At 40.4% G+C, this 22,078-nt stretch overlaps 1 protein-coding gene across 3 annotated transcripts in view; it reads left to right on the top strand.

Annotated features, from left to right (window-relative positions):
* ppip5k1a (diphosphoinositol pentakisphosphate kinase 1a) overlaps positions 1-22,078 on the top strand; it is a 40,930-nt gene that overhangs the window by 3,039 nt on the left and 15,813 nt on the right. The window contains exons 2-26 of one of the 3 annotated variants that reach the window (XM_088920701.1): positions 3,938-4,447; positions 5,177-5,372; positions 6,636-6,726; positions 6,958-7,043; positions 7,966-8,120; positions 8,626-8,727; positions 8,819-8,980; positions 9,402-9,523; positions 9,792-9,893; positions 10,100-10,186; positions 10,575-10,650; positions 11,111-11,220; positions 12,713-12,798; positions 13,073-13,198; positions 14,971-15,018; positions 17,539-17,660; positions 17,890-18,072; positions 18,583-18,724; positions 18,992-19,215; positions 19,294-19,421; positions 19,955-20,069; positions 20,304-20,411; positions 20,794-20,910; positions 21,005-21,145; positions 21,673-21,766. In XM_088920701.1, the coding sequence (XP_088776827.1) occupies positions 4,301-4,447; positions 5,177-5,372; positions 6,636-6,726; positions 6,958-7,043; positions 7,966-8,120; positions 8,626-8,727; positions 8,819-8,980; positions 9,402-9,523; positions 9,792-9,893; positions 10,100-10,186; positions 10,575-10,650; positions 11,111-11,220; positions 12,713-12,798; positions 13,073-13,198; positions 14,971-15,018; positions 17,539-17,660; positions 17,890-18,072; positions 18,583-18,724; positions 18,992-19,215; positions 19,294-19,421; positions 19,955-20,069; positions 20,304-20,411; positions 20,794-20,910; positions 21,005-21,145; positions 21,673-21,766 (3,070 nt within the window). In that variant the 5' untranslated portion in view covers positions 3,938-4,300. Of the gene's footprint in view, positions 1-3,937; positions 4,448-5,176; positions 5,373-6,635; positions 6,727-6,957; positions 7,044-7,965; positions 8,121-8,625; positions 8,728-8,818; positions 8,981-9,401; positions 9,524-9,791; positions 9,894-10,099; positions 10,187-10,574; positions 10,651-11,110; positions 11,221-12,712; positions 12,799-13,072; positions 13,199-14,970; positions 15,019-17,538; positions 17,661-17,889; positions 18,109-18,582; positions 18,725-18,991; positions 19,216-19,293; positions 19,422-19,954; positions 20,070-20,303; positions 20,412-20,793; positions 20,911-21,004; positions 21,146-21,672; positions 21,767-22,078 lie in introns of all 3 variants that reach the window. The other 2 variants (XM_088920700.1, XM_088920699.1) reach the window with 2 other exon arrangements.

The following is a 22,078-nucleotide window of genomic DNA, read 5'->3' as shown; positions in this document are numbered from 1 at the left end:
ATTTCTTTAAACTGAAATTCTTATTTTTATTATGGTTTTACTTATGATTGTTCATAAGTTGAAAATTATTAGAACATTCTGCTTCACATATTGTGTATGTATGCGGAGAGTAAGAGTAATAAATAGTTAATAGTTTCTGTGTCATACATGTGATGTTGATAAGGAATTTGCAGAGTTTTAGGATTCTGTTCTGATTGCTTAATAAGGTAAATTTATTACTTTAAAAAGTAAAAATGATAAAATAATTCTTCTGTAATGTTTACGTGCTTGGTACAATGTGTCAAATAACTGGTAGATAAAGGGGAAATAAGGGAAGAGAATAAGGGAAATAATTGCCTAATAATGAAAATTTCTTGGTTTACTGTTTTCTTTTAAGTAGTCAAAAAAGATAACTCCTGATTATGTTTACATGCATGTCACAATGTCCAAACACTTGGAAGAAAAAAGAGAAGTTTGTGTAGTTTCAGTAACCTGACCTGTTGGAGCTCCTGCTGCATTAAAAACTGGGTGGTGTTGACTTTTAATCCGGTTCTCTTGAGTGCTCAAGATATGAAAAGGTTGATCTTTGAGCCTGGGCTTTCAGAGGTTTTGTTATTTGTGAATAACTACAGTACAATTATTATGTTCATCTTCTGCACTGAGCACACAAAGGTGAGTAGTGTACTGACAGATTTAGTGCTGATGAAAAATGAAGTGGTCAAATAATATTTTTTAAGCAAATGATTCTTCCATATCCTGTAAGTCCAGGGAATTTTTTTTTTGCTGCACCCTTTAGAAAAATCTTAGATTTAAAACTTGAATAACAGAATTCCCTTTGTGTGTCTTTACTGCATCGAGCTCATGCTTTTATATATTACCTCTTCATTCGCATCCTCTTGCAAATATGCTGTATGTGTGGTATGAGAATTATGCTTTGAATTTTTGTCTGTCTGAACGGAGTTGTTTTCCCTAAGCTGTTGAAGGTGTTAATGCAGTGACCCTTTTCTATCAGTGCAAACACTTATCCTCAGATTATTGTATTAGCATTGTCTGTAGAATTGTAATAATCTTATGTATTAACAAATACAGATGGACTGGTCAGATGCTGGAAAGTCTTTAAATCTTTGGGTCCTAATCGGTATTCTGCCTCGGCCCATCCAGGGGGAATAATCTTTTCTTCAGTATAGAGTGGGTCTCTCATCTGAGAAAATAATAATACTTCATTGAGTTTTTAAACCTGTTTGTAAATATTGCAACATTTATTTTCTTTTTTAGCTAAAATAAAGTATCTGAAATTTTCTAATATAATATTATCAGATTTTTTATATGGGCTTTGGAGTCCACGTCTTAATTGTTGCACTGAGGTCTTGCTTTTAAATCAGATCTTCTGAACCTTTCAGACTAATCCCAGAGCTTTGATTGTACAGTATAACAATTGAACAATAGTAATTTCAAAGTTTCCTGGTCTTTTTTTTTATAGTTGTAATATTATTTGACCACTCGAGACCCCATAAGTATTGACAGAAAAATGAACCTTTCTTGTTTAATAGTTTGTTTGCAAAAGCCATGTGCTATAAAACAAACAGAGCAGTAAACAATATTGTGTATTTATGGTTTCGATGTAGTACAGGGCTATGTGTTATTATACTCGTGTTTGCTATTCTGCAGCTGAGAGGGTTTAAAAGAAGGTACTGGAGCCAAAGATAATAAGTACTTTGCTGAGCTTCAGCCTTCCTTCCTAATCACAGCCTCAGGAAATCCACAAAATAGATTTCAGCCTTGTCTCAAAGGTTGAAATGGGAGGTTCTCAGAGACAGAGAACAAAGCTGAGGCACTCTCAAGGCCAGTGTGTCTCTGCCTGGCCTAGGACTCCAAGGTGATAAGGGCTTCAGAAAAATACACCGTGGAGCCAAGAGTGAGGATTTAGACAGCCCTTCTCTAATGCTCACTGACCGGTATGTGCTTAATTCCATTTTCCATGAGCCAGGTGCGGTAATAAGACTGGTGCACAGAGAGAGCTGCCAGTCAATTCACCACTACACACCATGTCACTTTCTTCTTCCCAGTTGTCTGTTGCTTAGAGTCTGTCTTTCAATACCATTTCTAAATGCTGTCAGGCCTTGTGCAGCATGTAGGGAGGTACTGATTGTTTTTTCGTGGGTAGGACCTTATTTCTTCAGGGCGTAAGATTCCTCTGTTTTATCTTGCCAAAGTATCTCATCATATTTTCTCAGCGAGAAGAGAAAATACAAGGGAGAGGTTATTGTTTAGCCTGTTGCAGCTAGGCTTGTAAGGGGTTTGAAACCATTAAACTGTCCATTAAAAGCCTCCTATAAAACTTGCTTGGCTGTGACTGTCCTGGACCAAGGCTGCTGACGTCTGTTCTAGGTAGAAATATTTATAATCTTTCTGCAGTCCTTTTAGTACTATGTAGATGTAATGTGACTTCATGGTGACCTACCACAACAACTGTAATATCTCGTTAACAAAAGTTCATTTATGGTATGAATTGCTTCTGTAGCTAAAAGGGATCAATATGTTTTTTTAATAGTGACGTACACTTAGCGATATTCCCTGGAAAACATAATCAGAATATTAAATTACTGCAGATGCCTTTTCTGAAAGTGTATTGTATGCAGTATGAAAGTATTCCTGCACTACACAGAGCCTATGAATTACCAGTATCGTTTTCAGTCTGTGTCTAGAAGCAACTGATCAGAAAGCTGAAATCAGAAAGCTAGGAGATACAGTAGTACACTGTTTACAAGCCTGTCATTTGTCTTGATTTTGTACGTTACACTTCAGTTTCTGTGGTCATTTAGTTTGTTTCTTTGAGTCTCTTTGTCTTCCTACCTTAAGGAACCAACGTAAAGGCTCCTACTTAAAACAGAGCAGTCATTTTTGCATGTTTTTTTCCACTTCAGAATCATAGATTTGGAGTATCACTTTACTGTACTGTACATCTCCTTTTGTAGTTAACTGTACACAAGCTTTGATTGTTAGGAAAGAAGGTTCCAACTGAACTTTCTTCCCTGGGATTTGACATGGGATTTTCCATGTCTTTGGCGGTCACTTGTCTAGAAAAAAAATAAACTTATTGACTGTGAGAATAAAATATCAGGTAGGTGCTATACAGTTTTTCACTAGGTGTGGTCTACAGTATATAATTACATGCTGGCTGGTAACTACAATAATCTGACTTAATTTGTATTTTTTAGTTTTGTATAATATACTGTACATGTGTTGTTGAAACAAGTTTCACATGTGAGTGTTTTCAAACATTTTGGAGCTGAAGGGCATTATCATGCTATATAAATGTTTATATATACATATCCTTTTCACATTTTAGCTTGTATGGAAAAGCGGTAATTTTGTGGGGGATAATTCAGTGTTTTGGAAATGGATTTGAGAGCAGAGGGTGTGCAAGATTAATTTATCTTTCAGACATGTAAAAGCAGGTACTACTGTTTTAACATTGTTTTCTAAATTGTACCTACGTGGAATAAAATCTGAACTGTTGCAGCAAAAAAGTGTTAAAGATACTGTTAACATGGTATGACAGGCTTCAGGATCGTCTCTGTCTGCACTGGATCATTATCTGGAGACACAGTGTACCACTAGCTGGGCTCCAAACCAGGAGGTTTTGCTTATGTAATGACTGGTTCCAGGAGATAAAAAGCTTTTAATGTGGCGTTGCTCATGTGCTTGGATTGACATGATGCACTCTAGTCAAATCTCAGCACTCAGAGACTCCTGTTGTCTGCTGCCTTGCAACAAGTTCTGCATCTGTGGGGCAAGATGGTTAAAAGAGAGAAGAAATAGTAAAAACCTTTTTTTTATTTAAGACTCCTTGTGCTCTCTTTCTGTTCTGGCTTGTTCTGCTTTGAATGTCAAAGCAAACTTGAAACCTTGCTCATCTGCATGACCTTTTACACTTGTATTTTGTTTCTTCTTTCAGGTGCTGGCCCGTGAGCTGATAGCGTGGGATGGGTTGTTCCACGTCCAGCTCTAGAAGCGTCTGCGATTGAGAAAGTCTGAGGAGTTCAAGCCAGATGAATGAGACAGGGCTGCTGACTAAGAGGATCTAAATCTCTGCCAGCTTCCCCTAGGTCCCTGGGCCCTGTCTGTCTGGGGGTCTGTCTCTCTCTCTCTCTCAGTGTCAATCTTTCCCCTTCTTCAGTCTCTGCCCGTTCGCCTCCCAGGCTGTTTGAGACTGTCAGTGCTTTACCGTGCCCCAGGCCTCGTGCCCTGCGCTGCCCTCCGCTGTGTGTTGGCGTGCGATGGCGCGGCAGGACTCTGAGCGTTGCCGCGGCGGGCTGTGATGTCAGAGCCCAGCAGCCCCGGTGAGAGCCAGCGCGGCGCTCCCAGATTCTTCGTGGGCTGCGAGGACGATGAGAGCGAGAGCCTTGGGGACACCAGCATGAGGACAGACATGGATCTGTACGAGGATGACGAAGAGGCGGACTTGGTGAGGGGAACTGGGGGCTCCGGGGTGGAGCATGACGCGGAGGAGGGGAAGGGGGAGAAGGACAGACTGGTACCAAATAACTTGAAGGGTTCATGTGTGGCAATATTGGGCAGCATGGTGATGCAGTGGTTAGTATCTCTGCCAGGACTCAGACCTGGGAACATGGGTTCAGTTCTTAGGGTGTGATCTGCATGGAGGTTTGTACGTTATCCCGATGTTCGTGTCGGTTTCCTCTTGGTCCAAAGACCTGCTGGTAGGCTAATTGGCTTTTGGGAAAATTGGCCTTCCTGTGAGTGTGTGTGTATGTCTGTGTGTGGCCTGCAGTGGACTGGTGTCCTGTCCAGGGTGTATCCTGCTTTGTGCCCATTGATTGCCGGGATAGGCTCTGGCTCTCCAGCAACGCTATGTTGGACAAAGTGGTTGGACATTGGATTGGTTGTGCACTACACTAGTGAATAATGGGTGATCTGCAGGGTATTTTCAAAAATGAACAAAACTAATGATACAAACATTTTTGTCTTTTTATGCGTCATAATTCTCTAATAACTGCACATCAAATGACTTGTACTTAACTTGAATGTAGGGGTGACATTTATTTTTTTCTTTGTATTGTAATTCCATTGTTTATGGGGAGATTTGAGTACAGGTCTGCAGACGTGAGTGCAAGGCCTTTATGTGATGGATTTTAAACTGTGTTAAAAGCATGGGATTTCCGGATTCTCTCCTCAGCCACCAGAGCGGCAGATCGTGGTGGGGATCTGCGCAATGACAAAGAAATCCAAGTCAAAACCAATGACTCAGATCTTGGAGCGGCTTTGTAAGTTCGAGTACATCACAGTGGTGATTTTCCCCGAGGATGTCATACTCAATGAGCCTGTCGACAACTGGCCCCTCTGCGACTGCCTCATCTCCTTCCACTCTAAAGGTAAGGACCCCCGGCGTGCCCATTGTCTGGAGTGTGCTGGAAGGAAGCACCTGCAGATGAGCTCCCGGTGGCGCTCCAGGAACAATGCATGGGTGGAATTGACAAAAATCACCTTGCATGCCCATACTGTACCTCTTTTCACGAATGTTCTTTTTATGAAAATTGGATGCTATGAAGCATGTAAATTATTACCCATGTCTAAGGAATAACGAAAGCCAACTTCGAAACTACAAAGAATTGACGTGAAGAAAAATGTGGAAACTTCTGCCAAGTGTAGAGAGTGAAGAGGAAGATGTCATACGGCCCGTTTCATGTTGAGTGTTCCCATCACATTCCACTAGCTCGTGTAGGGGGGGAGCCACAAGGAGCGGCACGGGAGACATGTCACACAGCTCACCACGTCTTCCTTCATGCGTTATTCGCTAATTGTGTGCGCCTTTACTTTTCATAAGAATATTAGACTTTGTCTGGGATCCTAAAGGTGTTAAGAAAATGAAACTCACAAATTAAACAGGGTTTGTTTAATTACACAAAAAGAAAATTTAGTGCTTACTGTACAGTACTGTACTTAGGTATGAATGATTAATGATATACAGTAACTGCGTTAGGTGAGCTGGTTTTTTTATTACTAAAAACACAAACCACAGTATGAATGTTAGTCATTATTGTTTCTTTTGTCATTTTTTTGGGGTGGAAAAAAGTAGGGGTGACATTTTTGTGATCCAGAATGGAATAATGGAATAATGAAAGTACAGTAGGTTTTTCTGTTTAGGAATTTATGTTATATGAAAGGGTGCGAATTACATTCATAAAAAGAGGTACAGGTGTATTCTGTTGGACAGAACATTAATCAATGCATTGTAAGAACAGAAGGGCTGCTTTAATAAGAATTATACAGTTGAAGAGGTTTTCTATCTGATCCTTCGCTGAGCTGTGATCTGTGAAAACTGTGCAAGTACACTATACAGTAGGTAGAATTTATGTTAAACATAAATTTGCACTCTAAGGCTCCGATCGATCACAGTGTTCATGGACATGAGGAAAGGCTTGAGGTTTGGTGTAGTGCACAGTATAAATGTAATGGTTTATCTATTTCTAAAATAAAAATATTATAATTTTTTAAAAACACTGTAGAACTGGGTATTTATTTCATATAAAGTCCTGAGAAAAATGTATATTGAATTGCAAAAACAAGAGATGGTACTTTTTAATACCAGCCTTCAAGTCTAAACAGTTCTCTTTTTTCCATGCATATGCTTCCAGGATTTCCTCTTGACAAAGCAGTGAGTTATGCAAAACTACGGAGCCCACTTCTCATCAATGACCTGAACATGCAGTACTACATACAAGACAGGTATTATATTGAAGCATCACTGCAATGTGGAGGCTATGTAGTTGTGCTAATGGTGAGATGTAGAAAAAGAGGAATAATAGTGGATAGATCTTGGCAAACATTTCAGTATCTGTAAGAATCTGTCTTGTAAAAAATATTTGTCTTGGAAAGTGTGATCTGGGGCAAAGTACCAGAGCAGTATGTTGAATGATAGCAGTCCATACTTTTTGAAGTCTTTTGATTCTTTCACAGGAGAGAGGTGTATCGGATCTTGCAAGAAGAAGGGATCGATTTACCCCGCTATGCTGTTTTGAACCGGGACCCAGACAAACCAGAAGGTGTGTGTGCGACCATCTAGTAAGATGTTTTGAATTTTTTACTCTTCACTCTGAAAATATGTTCAACCTAACTTGCGATGCTTAGCTAGCTGAGGCATCCAGATGGTCTAAAATGTTTGGTTGGGGGGGGCAAGATCTTTTCTGTTTTTGGTTTCATTTTCTAGCAAAGTAAATTATATCATAGTAAATAACCAAGGCATTCTATACAAATGGTGTAATTTCCTTGTATCAGTCATCTTACCTTTCAGATTACTTTATTACCAAAGTATGCATGGATGAAAATGTGTGTAAACATTAAGCTTTGACCTGTCTAGGATGTTTTCTGCCTTTTTTGTATTTGACAATTGCCAGGTTTTGAAATGCTGTGTAATGTTTATATATAAAGTGTTCTCAGCTCCCAGATATGTATTCTTAACTTGCACTAAAATATACTGAGCAAGCTGAATGATGAAACTGCAGTACAAAATACCAAAACTTCAAAGATCAGAAGGGGATTTAAGACATAGACAGCTTGGAAGTTAAAGGGTATTGTTCAGTTTGTGAATTTGCTGTGGTTCTGTATGTTTAAAGGCCAGTGATGTCAAAATATATGAAAGCTACAATTCTTCTTGTCTTAATTCAAATCCCATGTTGGTTTGATGGTACAGAATAAAACCAGTAACATATCAAAGAAAATTATCAGCTTTTTCAGCATGCCCTACTAATTCCCTTCTGCACTTCTCTAGCCATGGGAAGAGAACAATGACAGTGTAAATTGGAAAGCTGTTGTTTCACATTAGCATAAGTACAGTAATCATTCTCTTTTCTTGTAGCTAATTGTAGACTTTGCCACACTTTACATTTAGTCACTCATTCTATACTTCTGTCCAGTGAAGTGATGCCTTCTCTTCTGTGGCTCTCAATGTCTCTGTGTTGCTTACAGAATGCAACCTGGTTGAAGGAGAGGACCACGTGGAGGTGAATGGGGAAGTTTTCCAAAAGCCATTTGTAGAAAAGCCAGTCAGCGCAGAGGATCACAATGTGTATATCTACTACCCCACCTCAGCTGGTGGAGGCAGCCAGCGCCTCTTCAGAAAGGTGCCTTCTCTCGTTTGACTTCAGCCGCAAGCATTCAGTTTTTTATTATTTATAAGGCAATGACCAACAGGGGTTATGAATAAAACAGAAAGTCTGTAGACGTAACCTACTGTGTTTTCAAACCAATACAGAAACGTGTGTCATTAAGAATATGGCTCCACGTTGCATTGATCAAGATGGGGGCTCACAAAGTGATAATGCAGGTTTCTTTTTTTGGGGATAGAAGTAAAACAGCTTTGTGCGTGGATAAAGCAAAACTGAACTGCACTGCTTTTCCAAAGCAATATCACCTTAATCATAATGCAACTACATAGAATGATACACAAAAATACATAAAAAAATACAAATACAGTGTTTTGAAAGTAATTGCTCGATGCTCATGACCATAGCAATGGCAGGCTGAAATGTACAGTAATAGTGCATGGCTCTTTAATAAAATTAAAGTGGGTATCACTGAACACTTTCAGAGCAGTAAAATTCTTAAACCTTGTGCTTGCTTCTGTAGATTGGGAGTCGCAGCAGTGTGTATTCCCCAGAAAGCAGCGTGCGAAAGACTGGTTCCTACATCTACGAGGAATTCATGCCAACGGACGGGACGGATGTTAAGGTGTGGCTGCAGATCAGGTGTCCTGTGTGTGTTTGTGGTGGCCAGCAGCTCAATGATGTGTTTGTGTGTGTGTGTGTGTTGTGACACACAGGTGTACACCGTAGGGCCGGACTATGCTCATGCTGAGGCCCGCAAGTCTCCTGCGCTGGATGGGAAGGTGGAGCGAGACAGTGAGGGGAAGGAGATCCGTTACCCTGTGATGCTCACTGCCATGGAGAAACTCGTGGCTCGCAAAGTGTGCCTGGCTTTCAAGGTGACTCCTCTCAGATTCATTCTGCAGCCATGCAGTACGTGTATTAACCTGGAAGTAGTGAGGTGTGTTTTTCCCTGACATTCTTCGGGGCTGAACCGAGAGGAAAACAAAAATCAAGACTCATACAGTAATTTAAACGATAGTAAAGAAGCTCAAAAACAGAAGGAAGTACTGTATTAAAACATTAAATTATTCTCATTGAAACTCACGGCTTACATAAATTCCAGGTCATTGTTTGAGACCTAAGATATTGTCATATCTGATGAAGATGTGCCCTGAAAAAAAACATTTTTTAAAATAAATTTGCTATAATAATCAGCAACCCTGTTTTTTTTCTCGCAGTATTTTGGTGAGCTCAGTCATTTAAATTAAAGTTGAATTGATTTAGTGTTAAGCTGACTGACTCATACTTCGATTTCAGCAAACAGTGTGTGGGTTTGACCTTTTACGAGCCAATGGGCACTCCTATGTCTGTGATGTTAATGGATTCAGCTTTGTGAAGAACTCCATGAAGTATTATGATGACTGTGCCAAGATCCTGGGGTAAGTAGGATACTCTTCACTGGTAGTGATAAGTGTACCCAACAGTCAGGCTCTTTTACCTTGATTTATCAGTTCAGATTCACTGTATACTGATTTACCTGAGAACATGTTTGTATTGATAAATCAGAAAATTAGAACACTGCACTGTACAGGCATAATTTTATGTAATGCATCTGATGGGACCAATTTTTATAAAGAAAGAAAAACATAACCAGCCTGCTCTTTTAGAAGAGACTTATTAGAAATACACCCTTCTGATTTCTGTCAGGAATATTGTAATGCGGGAGCTGGCTCCCCAGTTCCAAATCCCCTGGTCAATCCCTACGGAGGCAGAGGACATTCCCATAGTACCTACCACTTCCGGAACCATGTGAGTACACAATTGGAATTGTGATACGAGATTAAAATGTATATCATTTCCTCTTCATCATTTTTTTTCTGAATTCTTAGTTCTTTTGAGTTCTCTACAGAGCTGGGGGGGGGGGGGGGGAGTAAGAAAAGATTTTTACAGATAAGTGTATGTTGATTGGCTTCACACTGTGCCAACAGCCTCCTGACACTGTTGCTTTTTGTCAGGATGGAGCTACGCTGTGTTATTGCAGTGATCCGACATGGAGATCGAACCCCGAAACAGAAGATGAAGATGGAAGTGAGGAACCCAATGTAAGTTTTTGTTGCACTTGTGAAACTTGTCATCTTGCTGATTTTACATCTTGAATTCCACATGAGTGGTCTTTATTGTATTGATTTTTTTTTCTCAAAGACCTTCATACTTCAGTTGTTTTCCAGTTTCTCTGGAATAATTCTTTCTGCTTTTGATGATTTGTCACACTCCAATTGCGTAGTTACTATTCAGACACAATCATATGCCCAAGTCTGATATCGAAAATATCATGGGTATACAGTATCATTCTACTGTAAGTGAATTTCAATAAGTAACTGAGTGTGTTACATACAGTTTGTGTGTGATACATTTACTGTATTTTTATTATTAACCTTATCAGCATGTCTTTGCATATATATTGGACATTAGTTTGTGGTTTTCTTTCAGGTTCTTTGATCTGTTTGAGAAATATGAGGGCTACAAGACAGGAAAACTGAAACTTAAGAAGCCAAAGCAGTTACAGGTGAAGAGAAGACATCTACAGTATGTCAGTCTAGAGATGTAACCACTAGCTACATCAGAGACTGTCTTCTTACTTCAGAGAGTCTCTATTGCCATTTGGTTTATTGTTCTTTGTATGGAATGTGCTGCTGAATTAAAAAAAAGAACCTTACTTACTGCACCCACATAGAACAGCAGTGCATTGTTTTCCATGTGCTATTGATCCATAAGAATATCTGATAGTATCTTTCATTTGTAAGTGTTAGTTGAGATTCTGTAGTTATTATAACCACTACATATTGAAGTCGGATTCCTAGGCATTCAGTATTATAAATCTACCATCTGAATTGGGTGATTTAGCTCCACTCTCTGTATCTGAGAAGTCTTTTTCTTTTAATTGTCTTTTGTATGTGTACAAGTCCACTCGTTATTGCATCTCCAAGCACATTGCTGTTACCTGCTGATTGGGTGTTATTCTCCAGGAGGTACTTGACATTGCCCGACAGCTGCTGGCTGAACTGGGGCAGCACAATGACTGTGAGATCGAGGAGAAGAAATCCAAGCTGGAGCAGCTGAAGACTGTGCTGGAGATGTGAGTGTTCGAACAGGAAAAGAAAAAGTGTTTGAACAGTTGTTACATAATTCTAAACATTGTGTATGTTGTAAAAAAACATGCAGAGCATTTGTAGATTTTACCACGTTGATGTGATGCAGACAGTTGGGCTGATGTCCATTTCTTCATTTAATATTCACAGAGAGAGGAGTCATGGCTATTCCAAATAATAAATAATATTTTTTATTCTTTCTATTACTGTGAAACTGTAGCAAAGATGCCCTTTTTTGTTGTCAGTCTCTCCTGGTTCGTCACTAATACTGTATGTTTTTTTTGCTCTAAAATGCATCAGCCAGTTCCTCGGCTGTGTTCCCTGGCTGTGTGCCTTCTGTGTCGTCATGCAGTCATGCCAGCTTGTTGCCCATTTCACTTTTAGTTGCTGCTACTTTGTCCTGACATACCGTGCCGGCAGTTTTAGAATCCTGTATATCTTGAATTACTGTACATTCATGTGCACACAGGCACAAGATCAGCTGCTTTATCATTGTTATGTAGTAGTTATGCATCAACAATGCATAATTATGTAACGTGCAATTACATAGTTACATAGTTGTTTTTCTCCCACACTCCTGGAAGGGAAATCCAGTGTGAATGACTATGGTACACACTCCTTACCCCTGTTCCTTTTGATGTTTACCCATTTTATCATTGTCATTAAAGTGGTAGCTGTGCAGTAAACTTCCACAACACCAGCTTGACTTTCATAATGTCTACTTTGGCCTGGATCCCTGCAGTTGTTGTTATTGTTGCTGACTATTGGAACAATATTTAGAAATCAGCTAGATTTATTTTTAGCTTACATGTGAGAAAGATGCTGTGTATTTGTTTTAGGCTCATCCTGTTTCTGTGGGCTGTACTGCCATGTGTCTGTGTTTATTGTTCTCTTGCTGTTGTTCCTTACCACATACTGTAAATGCAAAGTTGTTCTGAGTTTTATATCTGCATTTTCTTTTTGCATTGTTGTGATCTAAATTCCAAAGTTGTGAGGGTGTCAGTTTCATTTCAATACTATATTCTTTCTTCTTCAGTTTTTTTTTTATTTTTGGCCATATTTTAGTATTTGGTTTCCTTATGGAACACCTTTATCTGGCTTTTAAGCGCTTAGAGACCATTTTACATTTACAACAGAGCATCCAGAAAACCTGCAGTACTGTAGGCTGGCCACCACGCCCAGATGAGATGTTTTCAGTACGCCCCGGGTGGTTTTGGCTTTCACTGAGTTTCTGCTGGCTAAAGGTGCGTGGCAGATCAAGGGAGAACAGCAAATATTTTAAAGGTCACAGTTCTCTGTTTTCTAAAAAACGTGACAGAGCCTAAACACATCCATTTGAATACTGCTCAAGGGAAATCATTTTCTGACTCCATGCTAGATCTGTCAGGTGCAGTATCTAATAGAATTTGTGTGAAGCGTGTACTGAATTTCCTTTTGCGGATATTAGTTTCCAATGGTGGTTTCCTTTCCTCTGTGCAGGTATGGCCATTTCTCTGGAATAAACAGGAAAGTGCAGCTGACCTACCTGCCCCATGGCCAACCTAAAACCTCCAGCGAAGAAGAAGGTAATAATATAGGAAGGAAGATGTAGACAGGGGTTCTGTGATATTCTAGTGCAGATGTAATTGGGAGATCAGGTATCATAACAGATTTTAGGCTGCAGTCATTTATGAATAAGAAATACTGGTTTGAGGTGTTAGACAGTAGTATAGTAGATATCAATACCAGTGCATGAAATGGGACTGGTTCAGTGAGGTAGTGCAAGAGATGTTACATAGATTGAAGCGAAACCTTTGCAGTTGGTTATGTGATCCTCGAGGCCTGTTGTTTCTCCTGCAGATTCCCGGAAGGAGGGCCCCTCGTTGCTGCTTGTGCTGAAGTGGGGAGGAGAACTGACTCCGGCAGGCAGGGTGCAGGCAGAGGAGCTGGGCAGAGCCTTCCGCTGCATGTACCCGGGAGGGCAAGGTGCGGCTGAGCCACTGTTGCCCTGGCATGTACAGTACACACCTTCATTTATCAGTCCAGCAGAGTATGAGGACATGACCAACCACTTGACTCGTTTCCTCGTTTAACATGCGAGGAACTCGACATGCTGTCCTAGTGTTTCTGTCTTTCTTTTCCTCAAAGGAATATCAAAGGAATAATGGACCATGGGCAGTCCATCGGAGGGATCAAAGAAGGAAGACAGTTGTTATCTCTGTCTGTTCTTTTGGTTTCAGAAGAACTCAGCACTGATCAGTTTATTTGGTGATTAAAAAGCACACCATCGCTTTGCACTGTGTGAGTCCTATTGGAACATCAGTTTGGATAATCGTCAGCTTGCCAGAAAAACGCAAAGAAAATATTTGGCCACAATTTAGTTTAAATTAAGTTATAACATACACTACTATCACAGATATTAAACTGAATGAGTTAAGATCAGAAAATATTTTAGAGGCAGCATAGCTTATAAGACTTTTTTAGTATTCTGAAATCCCTCACATTTTCAAAGCAAAGAATCAATTTGTTTTCTTTACTTGGCCCATTAAATAAACCGCAGATGAGATGCATTATACTGTAAATGCCTTCTCTGTTTCTTTGAACTCCATGGAAGTCTCAGGAGCACAGGAGATGAAAATGAAAATGTAGAGATAGGTTACCTTGACTGTTCAGCGGGGTGTAATGCAGGTCTTTGGATCTGACTGTGTTTTTGCAGGTTTACTGAAGCATTTCTTCAGAAGTGTAAAACCCTTCAGCCTTGTGACTGTCTCTCTGCTTCCAGTTAATTTAAACAATCTTTTTCTTCCAGTTCTGCATTTTCTCTTTCTCTCTGCACTTCATTTCTTTGATTTGTTTCTGTACACAGGCATTTCGGAAGGTACTCACACTGTGCTTCAGAAAAACCATTCAAACCCATTCGTTTGCAAATGAAGTGTCACCTAAAAAATATTATTCCTTGACTTAATAATTCACACTTTTCTAGGCAGAAACATGGCAAAATTTGCACTGCTTTTTTTCCTAATTAATATTTAAAATCATAATGAAAGTGACTGCCGGTAGATTAGAACTCATGCCATGAGACAAACAAATTTCCAGATCATTGACTTAAATAGAAATGCATTTTCATTGAACTAAATATATATGCTGAGAAGCTTTTAACAATCCATATTTCATCTTCACTCATAATTTTAATGCAACAACCAATAACAACCTTTAGAGATACTAAAATGTAGCTTGACACTAGTCTTAATGTTGTTATAGATAACTCGTGTGTATGCATGTATTTGATATTGGCTGTCATTGTTTTTAATTAATGACAAAAGTATTCATTTTGTTGTTTAAAAATTCAATCGTTATAAATTTGCATTGTTGTACATGAAAGAAATGAAGGAAAACAAGTCATGACCAGAATGAAAAAACTTGCCATGGTTAAGTATAGATTTACAGATCTCTGATTTATAAATTAGTATCCCCGGTGTCGTCGCTTTAAATGGAAATTTGTCCTCAGTAGACCTCTCCGGTTTAATAAAAGATGATTAGATCCTCATTCTACCAGTTACTGGGTCTCTCTAACCTTTTCTATGGTATCCTGATTTAATGGTGAATGAGAAAAGATAATGAGGTCCAAATGAAGGCATGCTTCTTTGGAATCTTGTTTGGTTTGGTTTTTTTTTCAAAAAGGGGGTTACGTTCCGAAGTGTCACTTTCCTTTTAATTCTTCTCTGTTTTTCCTGCCTTTTCCGACTCGTTAACTACAGTAGATGGCAGCCGCAGCGCCCTGGGCTGTGAGTCCCCTATTGACTGTGGTAAGAAGGGTTTGGGCCACCTCTTCCCTTTCCTTCTCCATATTAACACTGGCCTGAAGCACTGCTGCCTCCATCTCCCTGCTAAAACCCTGCTGCACTTTAACACATCCACTGGACTAACAACTCGGGATGTGCTAAACAACACAAAGAACAAATATCTTCCCCCATGTTTTGCATTACATGGAGGCAAAATATTACTAAATACTGAGGAGAGGGTCCCTGATTTTGAAGGCTGTTAATAAAATTAATACAGCCTGTGTCTGTTTGGGATTTAAGTGGATAGAAATTATAATAAAAAATCCCCAGCATGGGTTAGCATTAAGCGCACATGACTCAGCCTGTTCAGGAATTCATTCCCTCGCTACAGCGTTGCAGAATTAACTTTGAATTCTTAATGATCCACCTAATAGCTTTGAAATTCTTCATACTGTTTCGTTATAAGTTTTATTATTTGTTATTATATTAAAACTATCAATCTCATCACTGATGCTGTGCAGTCTGTTCAAGCACATCGTTTTAGGAGAATGTAAGAAGGATACAGGTTTTTTTTCATACTGTACAGTATATTACTTTTTAAGTTGTGCGGACTCTACAGGTTACTGGTTGCGGAGCGCATGCTGAGCACTGAGACTGTGTGGTTTAATCAGAGGCAGTGTGGCATGGTGCTGGTATTAGCATTCCATTTGTTTAGCAGTCTTAATACTGCATATCAATGGAAACAATGGCAAGGAGTTAATAGGGGATTGATAAAGCCATTAGATTATTAATGTGTGCAAGAAGGAATAATTGTGTATGCATATTTGCAGAAATCTTTCTGGTAATCCAGAGCAGACACAAAGCTGTACAGTATTTTATTACATTCCTTTTATTTGATGACTTTGTGTGTGGATTTATCTTAATTCAGTGGTGTTTTATTATTAATATTTCAGTTTTTTAACAACTTCTTAGGTTTACTTGAGTTTATACTGAAATGATTTTATTGTCTTTGACAGGGGCAGGGGCTGTTAACACCTGGCTACATTTGACTTTATCCTGTGAATTTGAGGTTTTCTACTTTTAAAAGTATTTGACAGCGAAGCTACCTCCTGTAATTTAGTTGAGCCACCAGTGAAATGGTCTCATACCATGGCTTTTTTTGTCATCATGGGGGATATGCGCAAAAATATGAGCTCTTTCACCTGCTGATATTCATTGATATTTTTCACTTTGACATTTAAAATGAAATTAAATTTTTCCCCATTCCCCATCATGATTTGTCTTCATCTCAGCTTTTGAATGAGCATGGGCTGGCTGTTCCAGGCCCTGCTTTGTAGGCTGCAGACATGCAGATGAGTTCCTTTACAGTGTTACAGTATATGCCATGCACTTCAAATCCTTTTACAATACAGTAAATCCCATTCCAGCCTTATCCTTGTGGTAATGTATGAGGCTACATTTCCATATACTTTAACAGTAAAGAGGTCTTGCCTGGATATTTTAAACATACAGTTGTATATGTAAATATAAACACATCATTTATGTATTTTTTCTCCAACAGGGTATGTAAAAGATGATCTGAAAAAGTCCACGGAATAATTGTATTGACCCACCTTCTGATAAGAACTAGCTTGATTTTTTTCTGACTAATTAGAGACATTTGATTTTTGATTTGGTTTTATAATTTTATTTGGTCACTTGTTCATTTCTTCTGATGCATTTCTTATGCCACTGTGCCTGACATCATCTGAAATGATCCAAGGATGAAGTAGCCTACATATGACCTAATGCTATTTTAAAATTAAAATATGTAAGTGCATGAAAAGGAGCAAGAAGCTAAAAATTCTGTATTAATTATTAAATGATATGTTTGAATGTTATCCATGTTGCACCAGCACTGATTCTCTCTGCAGTGCTGGAGGCCAAAGTCAAATTATTGTTTTGTATAAATGCCAATTGCAGATGAAAAAAAAATGCAGGGTACCAGTTTTCATTCAGCTGTTGTGTTTTATTTAGGATAAACAGTATATCCAAATGGATATATGGATGTATATCAGTTTCTAGACCCATATTTGTTTAGTGTTAACTCTCTAAATGTGCTTTGTGCATTTAACTGGTTATATACATCATGGAAATGCACTTATTAATTGATGTGTTGTATCTCAGATTTTCTCCGATTTTAAAAAGTGAATTATTTTACAGTACCAGTATACGGTGGATGGTGCTGTACAATCATTTACAGATGAATCTGCATTCTCTATCAAACATTAATATTTCATTTTTCACTTTCTTTCAAAAGCTTTCAGAATTCCTACATCAACAAGGTCTGGATAATCTATACTTAACTGTGCAATATCTTACCAGTGTCTTACTGAACTCTTATACTTTGTGTTGTTTCAGGTAGAGGTTCCACATTTCCACTTTTCTTTCAGTGAAGGCAGACATGTTTCAGTTTCTGGTCATGTCTACTGTAAGTACAGTATATCCAGGATTTCAGCTGATCCTCTGTGTGAAAAGTCCCTGTTCTGTGATGTTTGACTGCAGGGGACTACGCTGGGTTTCCCGGCTGCGGGTTGCTCCGGTTGCACAGCACCTATCGGCATGACCTTAAGATCTACGCCTCTGATGAGGGCAGGGTGCAGATGACAGCAGCAGCCTTTGCTAAGGTATTGTATAGATGCTGACTGTAACAGGAATTGGCTAGGACCTGGATAATATACCTTTTAGAAAACAAGTAATTTCTGATGGTCATACTTATTAATGTGGAGGGAGGAGATAAGCTTACTGTTTTAATCGCCCTGATGATCACTGGCTGATGAATAACCATGTTAGTGTAGATAACTGTCCAGTTGTGTATAGCTCATAGTCCCTGAGGTTTAGCCTTGTGTGCTGCAGGGCCTGCTGGCTCTGGAGGGGGAGCTCACGCCCATCCTGGTGCAGATGGTGAAAAGCGCCAACATGAACGGGCTGCTGGACAGTGACAGCGACTCGCTCAGCGGCTGCCAGCACCGTGTCAAGGCCCGGCTTCACGAGATCATGCAGAAGGATCAGGATTTTACAGAGGAGGACTTTGAAAGGGTATCCAGTGGTCCTTTTGTCACACAGGCTCCTACAGTATCTATACCATTTTGTTTTATTTTTGCAGTCTTGTACGTCTGTTTCTCCCATGGTCATTAGTTGTCCAGGGAATCAAGAGCAGTTTAATGTTAAATTGGTCTGTAAAGTAGAACATGATTGTGTGTGCTTTCTTACCAGAGTCACTTGACAGCCTGCAGATGACATAAGACCTAGTGTAATTGGCTTGGTAATAGGTCATTAAGAACAATGAGAAGGAGTTCACATTGGTTTTGCTTCTTTGCCTCCAAACAGTCATTAACCTTTATTCTTTAGTCTTACCTGTATGAAATAACTGACTGAATTTCTAAACTCATGAAAATTGTAAGCTTCTAAATATTTCTTGTGTCAATTAACAGTAATATCTGTTTTTTCTGGATGTAGGATGAATTGTTCTGTCCTATTAGTGCTGGAATTGAATAGTGGTATGCATTACCGGAGGCTGATCTCTGTTTTCCCTGTTGCTGTGCCAAGCTGGCCCCAACCTGCAGCTCGTCTCTGTTGAATTCTATGAAAGTGGTGGGGAATCCTGTCACGACCTGTGACAGCGTCTACGCCCTCATCCAAAGCCTCACCTCCCAAATCCGCCGGAGACTTGAGGACCCCAAGTCAGCAGGTCAGTGAGGTTTAGAGATATTTAACTGTTTGGGAAACTCTTTTAAAAAATGCATCAACAAATGAATTAATCTGTGCTTCGAAGGTAGTATTGGTGTTTGTTTGATCTGATTAAATGTGATGGCAGAACTGCATGCCATTCAGTATAGCCTCAGTTTTCAAGTGTAGCTACTGCCGTTCAGCCCCTTCATGGTGGGCAGCAGACATGGGTTGTAGGCTTGAAAGCCCAGTTGTCTTTGTAGTTTAACCCATCTCCTGCTCCTCACAGACCTGCAGCTGTACCACAGTGAGACCCTGGAGCTGATGCTGCAGCGCTGGTCCAAGCTGGAGCGGGATTTCCGCATGAAGAGTGGGCGCTATGACATCAGCAAGATCCCTGACATTTATGACTGCGTGAAGTACGATGTGCAGCACAACGGCTCTTTGGGGCTAGAGGATACACTCGAGCTCTTCAGGCTCTCGCGTGCTCTGGCTGACATCATCATCCCTCAGGTACGAGCTGAAGTGTTCCACGTCCTGCTTGAGACTTCTCCTTGTTTCTTACCTGACTGTTGCCATTGTTCACTTTAGGAATATGGCATCTCTAAAGAAGAGAAGCTGGACATCGCCTACGCCTACTGCCTTCCACTGGTGAAGAAAATCCAGCTAGACCTGCAAAGGACGCATGAGGATGAATCTGTCAACAAGCTGCACCCTCTGTGAGTCTCCACAATGCGTGACCTAAACAATGACCTTAACCTTTTCACTCATCACAACAGACTGCTGGGTTCTAATGGATGGCTGTTCATGAGTTCAATGTCTACTTTTTGGAAAACACAGTTTTTCTTGTATCGCTGTAGATGTGAAGAGTTTGGCTCTCCTTTGTCCCTGCTGGGATTCAATCCCGGATTCTTGCAGGCTCTGTGCATTCACAGTGCCACTCGCAAAACAGCAGATAAGTCTGCTCACGATAAAATCCTCACAAACAGCATAGTTCTGCATTGTCCAGATTTCAAAGGGTGGTGACATTGCACAGAATTACATTTATCACATTTGTACTCATACGCATGCGTCTTAAGTGTCCAAGATCCACATTTGTGTGATGATAGGTTTAAGATTAAATTAAATCTGAAAATACAGAAAAGCTCAACAAAATAGTTCAGCACATTGAATGTTTTTTTTTCCTTTTAAAATATCGAGGCTGTTGCAGAGTGATGTTGTTAAAACCAGGCTGTTCTGATTGGTTGTTCAGGTACTCCCGTGGGGTGATGTCTCCAGGGCGCCACGTGCGAACACGACTGTACTTCACCAGCGAGAGCCACGTGCACTCCCTGCTCAGCATCTTCCGCTATGGAGGCCTGCTGAATGTAAGCATGAAACACACTGGGGAGTTAACAGGAACGGGGCAGTGGATCGCTTTGAAATGCTGGGAGAAAAAGAGTCCAAGGTACTGAAACTCAGTACAGCGTGAGTGAACTGGTTCACACTGCATGGCCTTTTGGGAAAGACGATATGTATATATTCTGCTTAGATTTAGTAACCTTATGCGAGGTGCCTAACGGTGGCTGATACTCTGATGCTGATGTCTGTGTCTCTGACAGGAGGAGAAGGATCAGCAGTGGAAGCGTGCGATGGATTACCTGAGTGCAGTCTCCGAGCTCAACTACATGACGCAGATCGTCATCATGCTGTACGAGGACAACAACAAGGTCTGCTGCTCCCCTGACCGGCTGGCCTAGTCCCACAACCCGCAGCCTAGAGGAAGCTGGAGCATCAGGCCAATGTTAAATTGATCTGAATCAATTGCTTTCCCCTTTGTGGAAACATAAAGATCAGCTGGTGAAAGCCTAGATCCCCAGAAATTTTACTCCCCTACTTTTACTGTACATGTCCTCTTTGTTTTTGGCAAAATAAAGGAAAAGATTGTGGCAGGGGTGGGGTTATGTTAAAAGAATGAACCTATTCATCATGCCTTGTTGGAGCTGAGTGGAGAGCTGTTTATGTTACACCTGTATGGTTATAAGGGTTTGATCAACTCACATGTGCTATAGATGTGATTCTATGTTCATTGTTTTTGTGCTCTTTTGGCAGGACCCCTCATCAGAGGAGAGGTTCCATGTGGAGCTGCACTTCAGCCCCGGGGTTAAAGGCTGTGAGGAGGAGGAGAATGCGCCCATGGGGTTTGGGTTTCGTCCTGCATCTGCTGAGGCAAGTGCCCGAGCAGTTTCAGGTGGGGGGGAAGGAAGCTGGGTTTGCTGCTGCACAGCTTACCCAGCTCTCTAACAAACTGACTGTGTGACAGAACGAGGAGAAGCAGACGGATCCAGGTAGCTTGGAAGACTTGTCCCAAGACGAGCCGGACCGGGCTGTTCCACTCTCTGAGCCAATAAGCATTCAGAAGAAATCGCCACTCACGCGCACTCGCAAGACTGGTTCCATGGAGGTACTACAGAGATGAGAAACCATTTCCATTGCTCCTCTGTGCTTTTTACCCTCGGGGATGTTTTTAGAACAAAAACTAAAGAAATCTCAGTCACTCCAACATACAGTATCATTTGATGTGTTTCATTTCTGAAGCACAATATTTAATCAGTTATTAAATGTAACACACAGAGTGAGCGTGCTTATTTCTGCAAGCCTAGAGTATTAAAATAACTGCTCAAGCTTTACATTGCCTTATGTTAGTCACTGTAAATCTCAAAAGCCACGTGCTGGGATGAGTGAATGAGTGTTCAAGAAACATAGAAGAAGAGGTTTAACAAACATTAACTAAGTGCAGTAAATTAGTCGGTCGTAGATGAAAATCGTTACTGGAGACAGAGGACAGTTGCCAGCACATGCTTGTGGTTGTCATGTAGGCCTGTCATGTCATGTAGCTGGCATGGGCTGCTTGATGTGACGTGTGTGATCTTTGGACGAACGCCTGCACTGTGACTGCCCTGACCTCGCTCTGGCTTTATTTTTCTGCAGGTTCTCTCCGAAACCTCCTCCTCCAAGACGGGAGGGTACCGCCTCTTCCCCTCCTGCTCTCGGCAGTCCCCCGAGATGAAACAGAGCGGCTTAGGTTGGTGTCCGATTCCAGCTGTTCAGCATTGCCATCAGTCATTGCATTCCTTGCGCCAAATCTGAGCTAAAGAGGTGATCAGTGTATGTGTCTAGAATAGCCTGTTTTCATGATCACGTAGCTCATGTGATTTATCCCTCCGTATCATGTGCAGTAACCCTCTGATTACATCTGAGCAGGGTACAGTCGAGGTGCCTATACAATTACAGTTTGCTTATTCACTCTGGACGGTCCTCTGCTATCTATGTTAGTCTGGCCAGTTTCCATAAATTAATTATGCTTCCACTAGGAAGGATACATCACTGCGGTCAC

Source organism: Atractosteus spatula, chromosome 7, assembly GCF_055471065.1.
Source record: "Atractosteus spatula isolate fAtrSpa1 chromosome 7, fAtrSpa1.hap1, whole genome shotgun sequence".
Classification (NCBI taxonomy): domain Eukaryota; kingdom Metazoa; phylum Chordata; class Actinopteri; order Semionotiformes; family Lepisosteidae; genus Atractosteus; species Atractosteus spatula.
The sequence above is the reverse complement of the archived record's forward strand: the minus strand, read 5'-3'. Positions and strand labels throughout refer to the sequence as shown.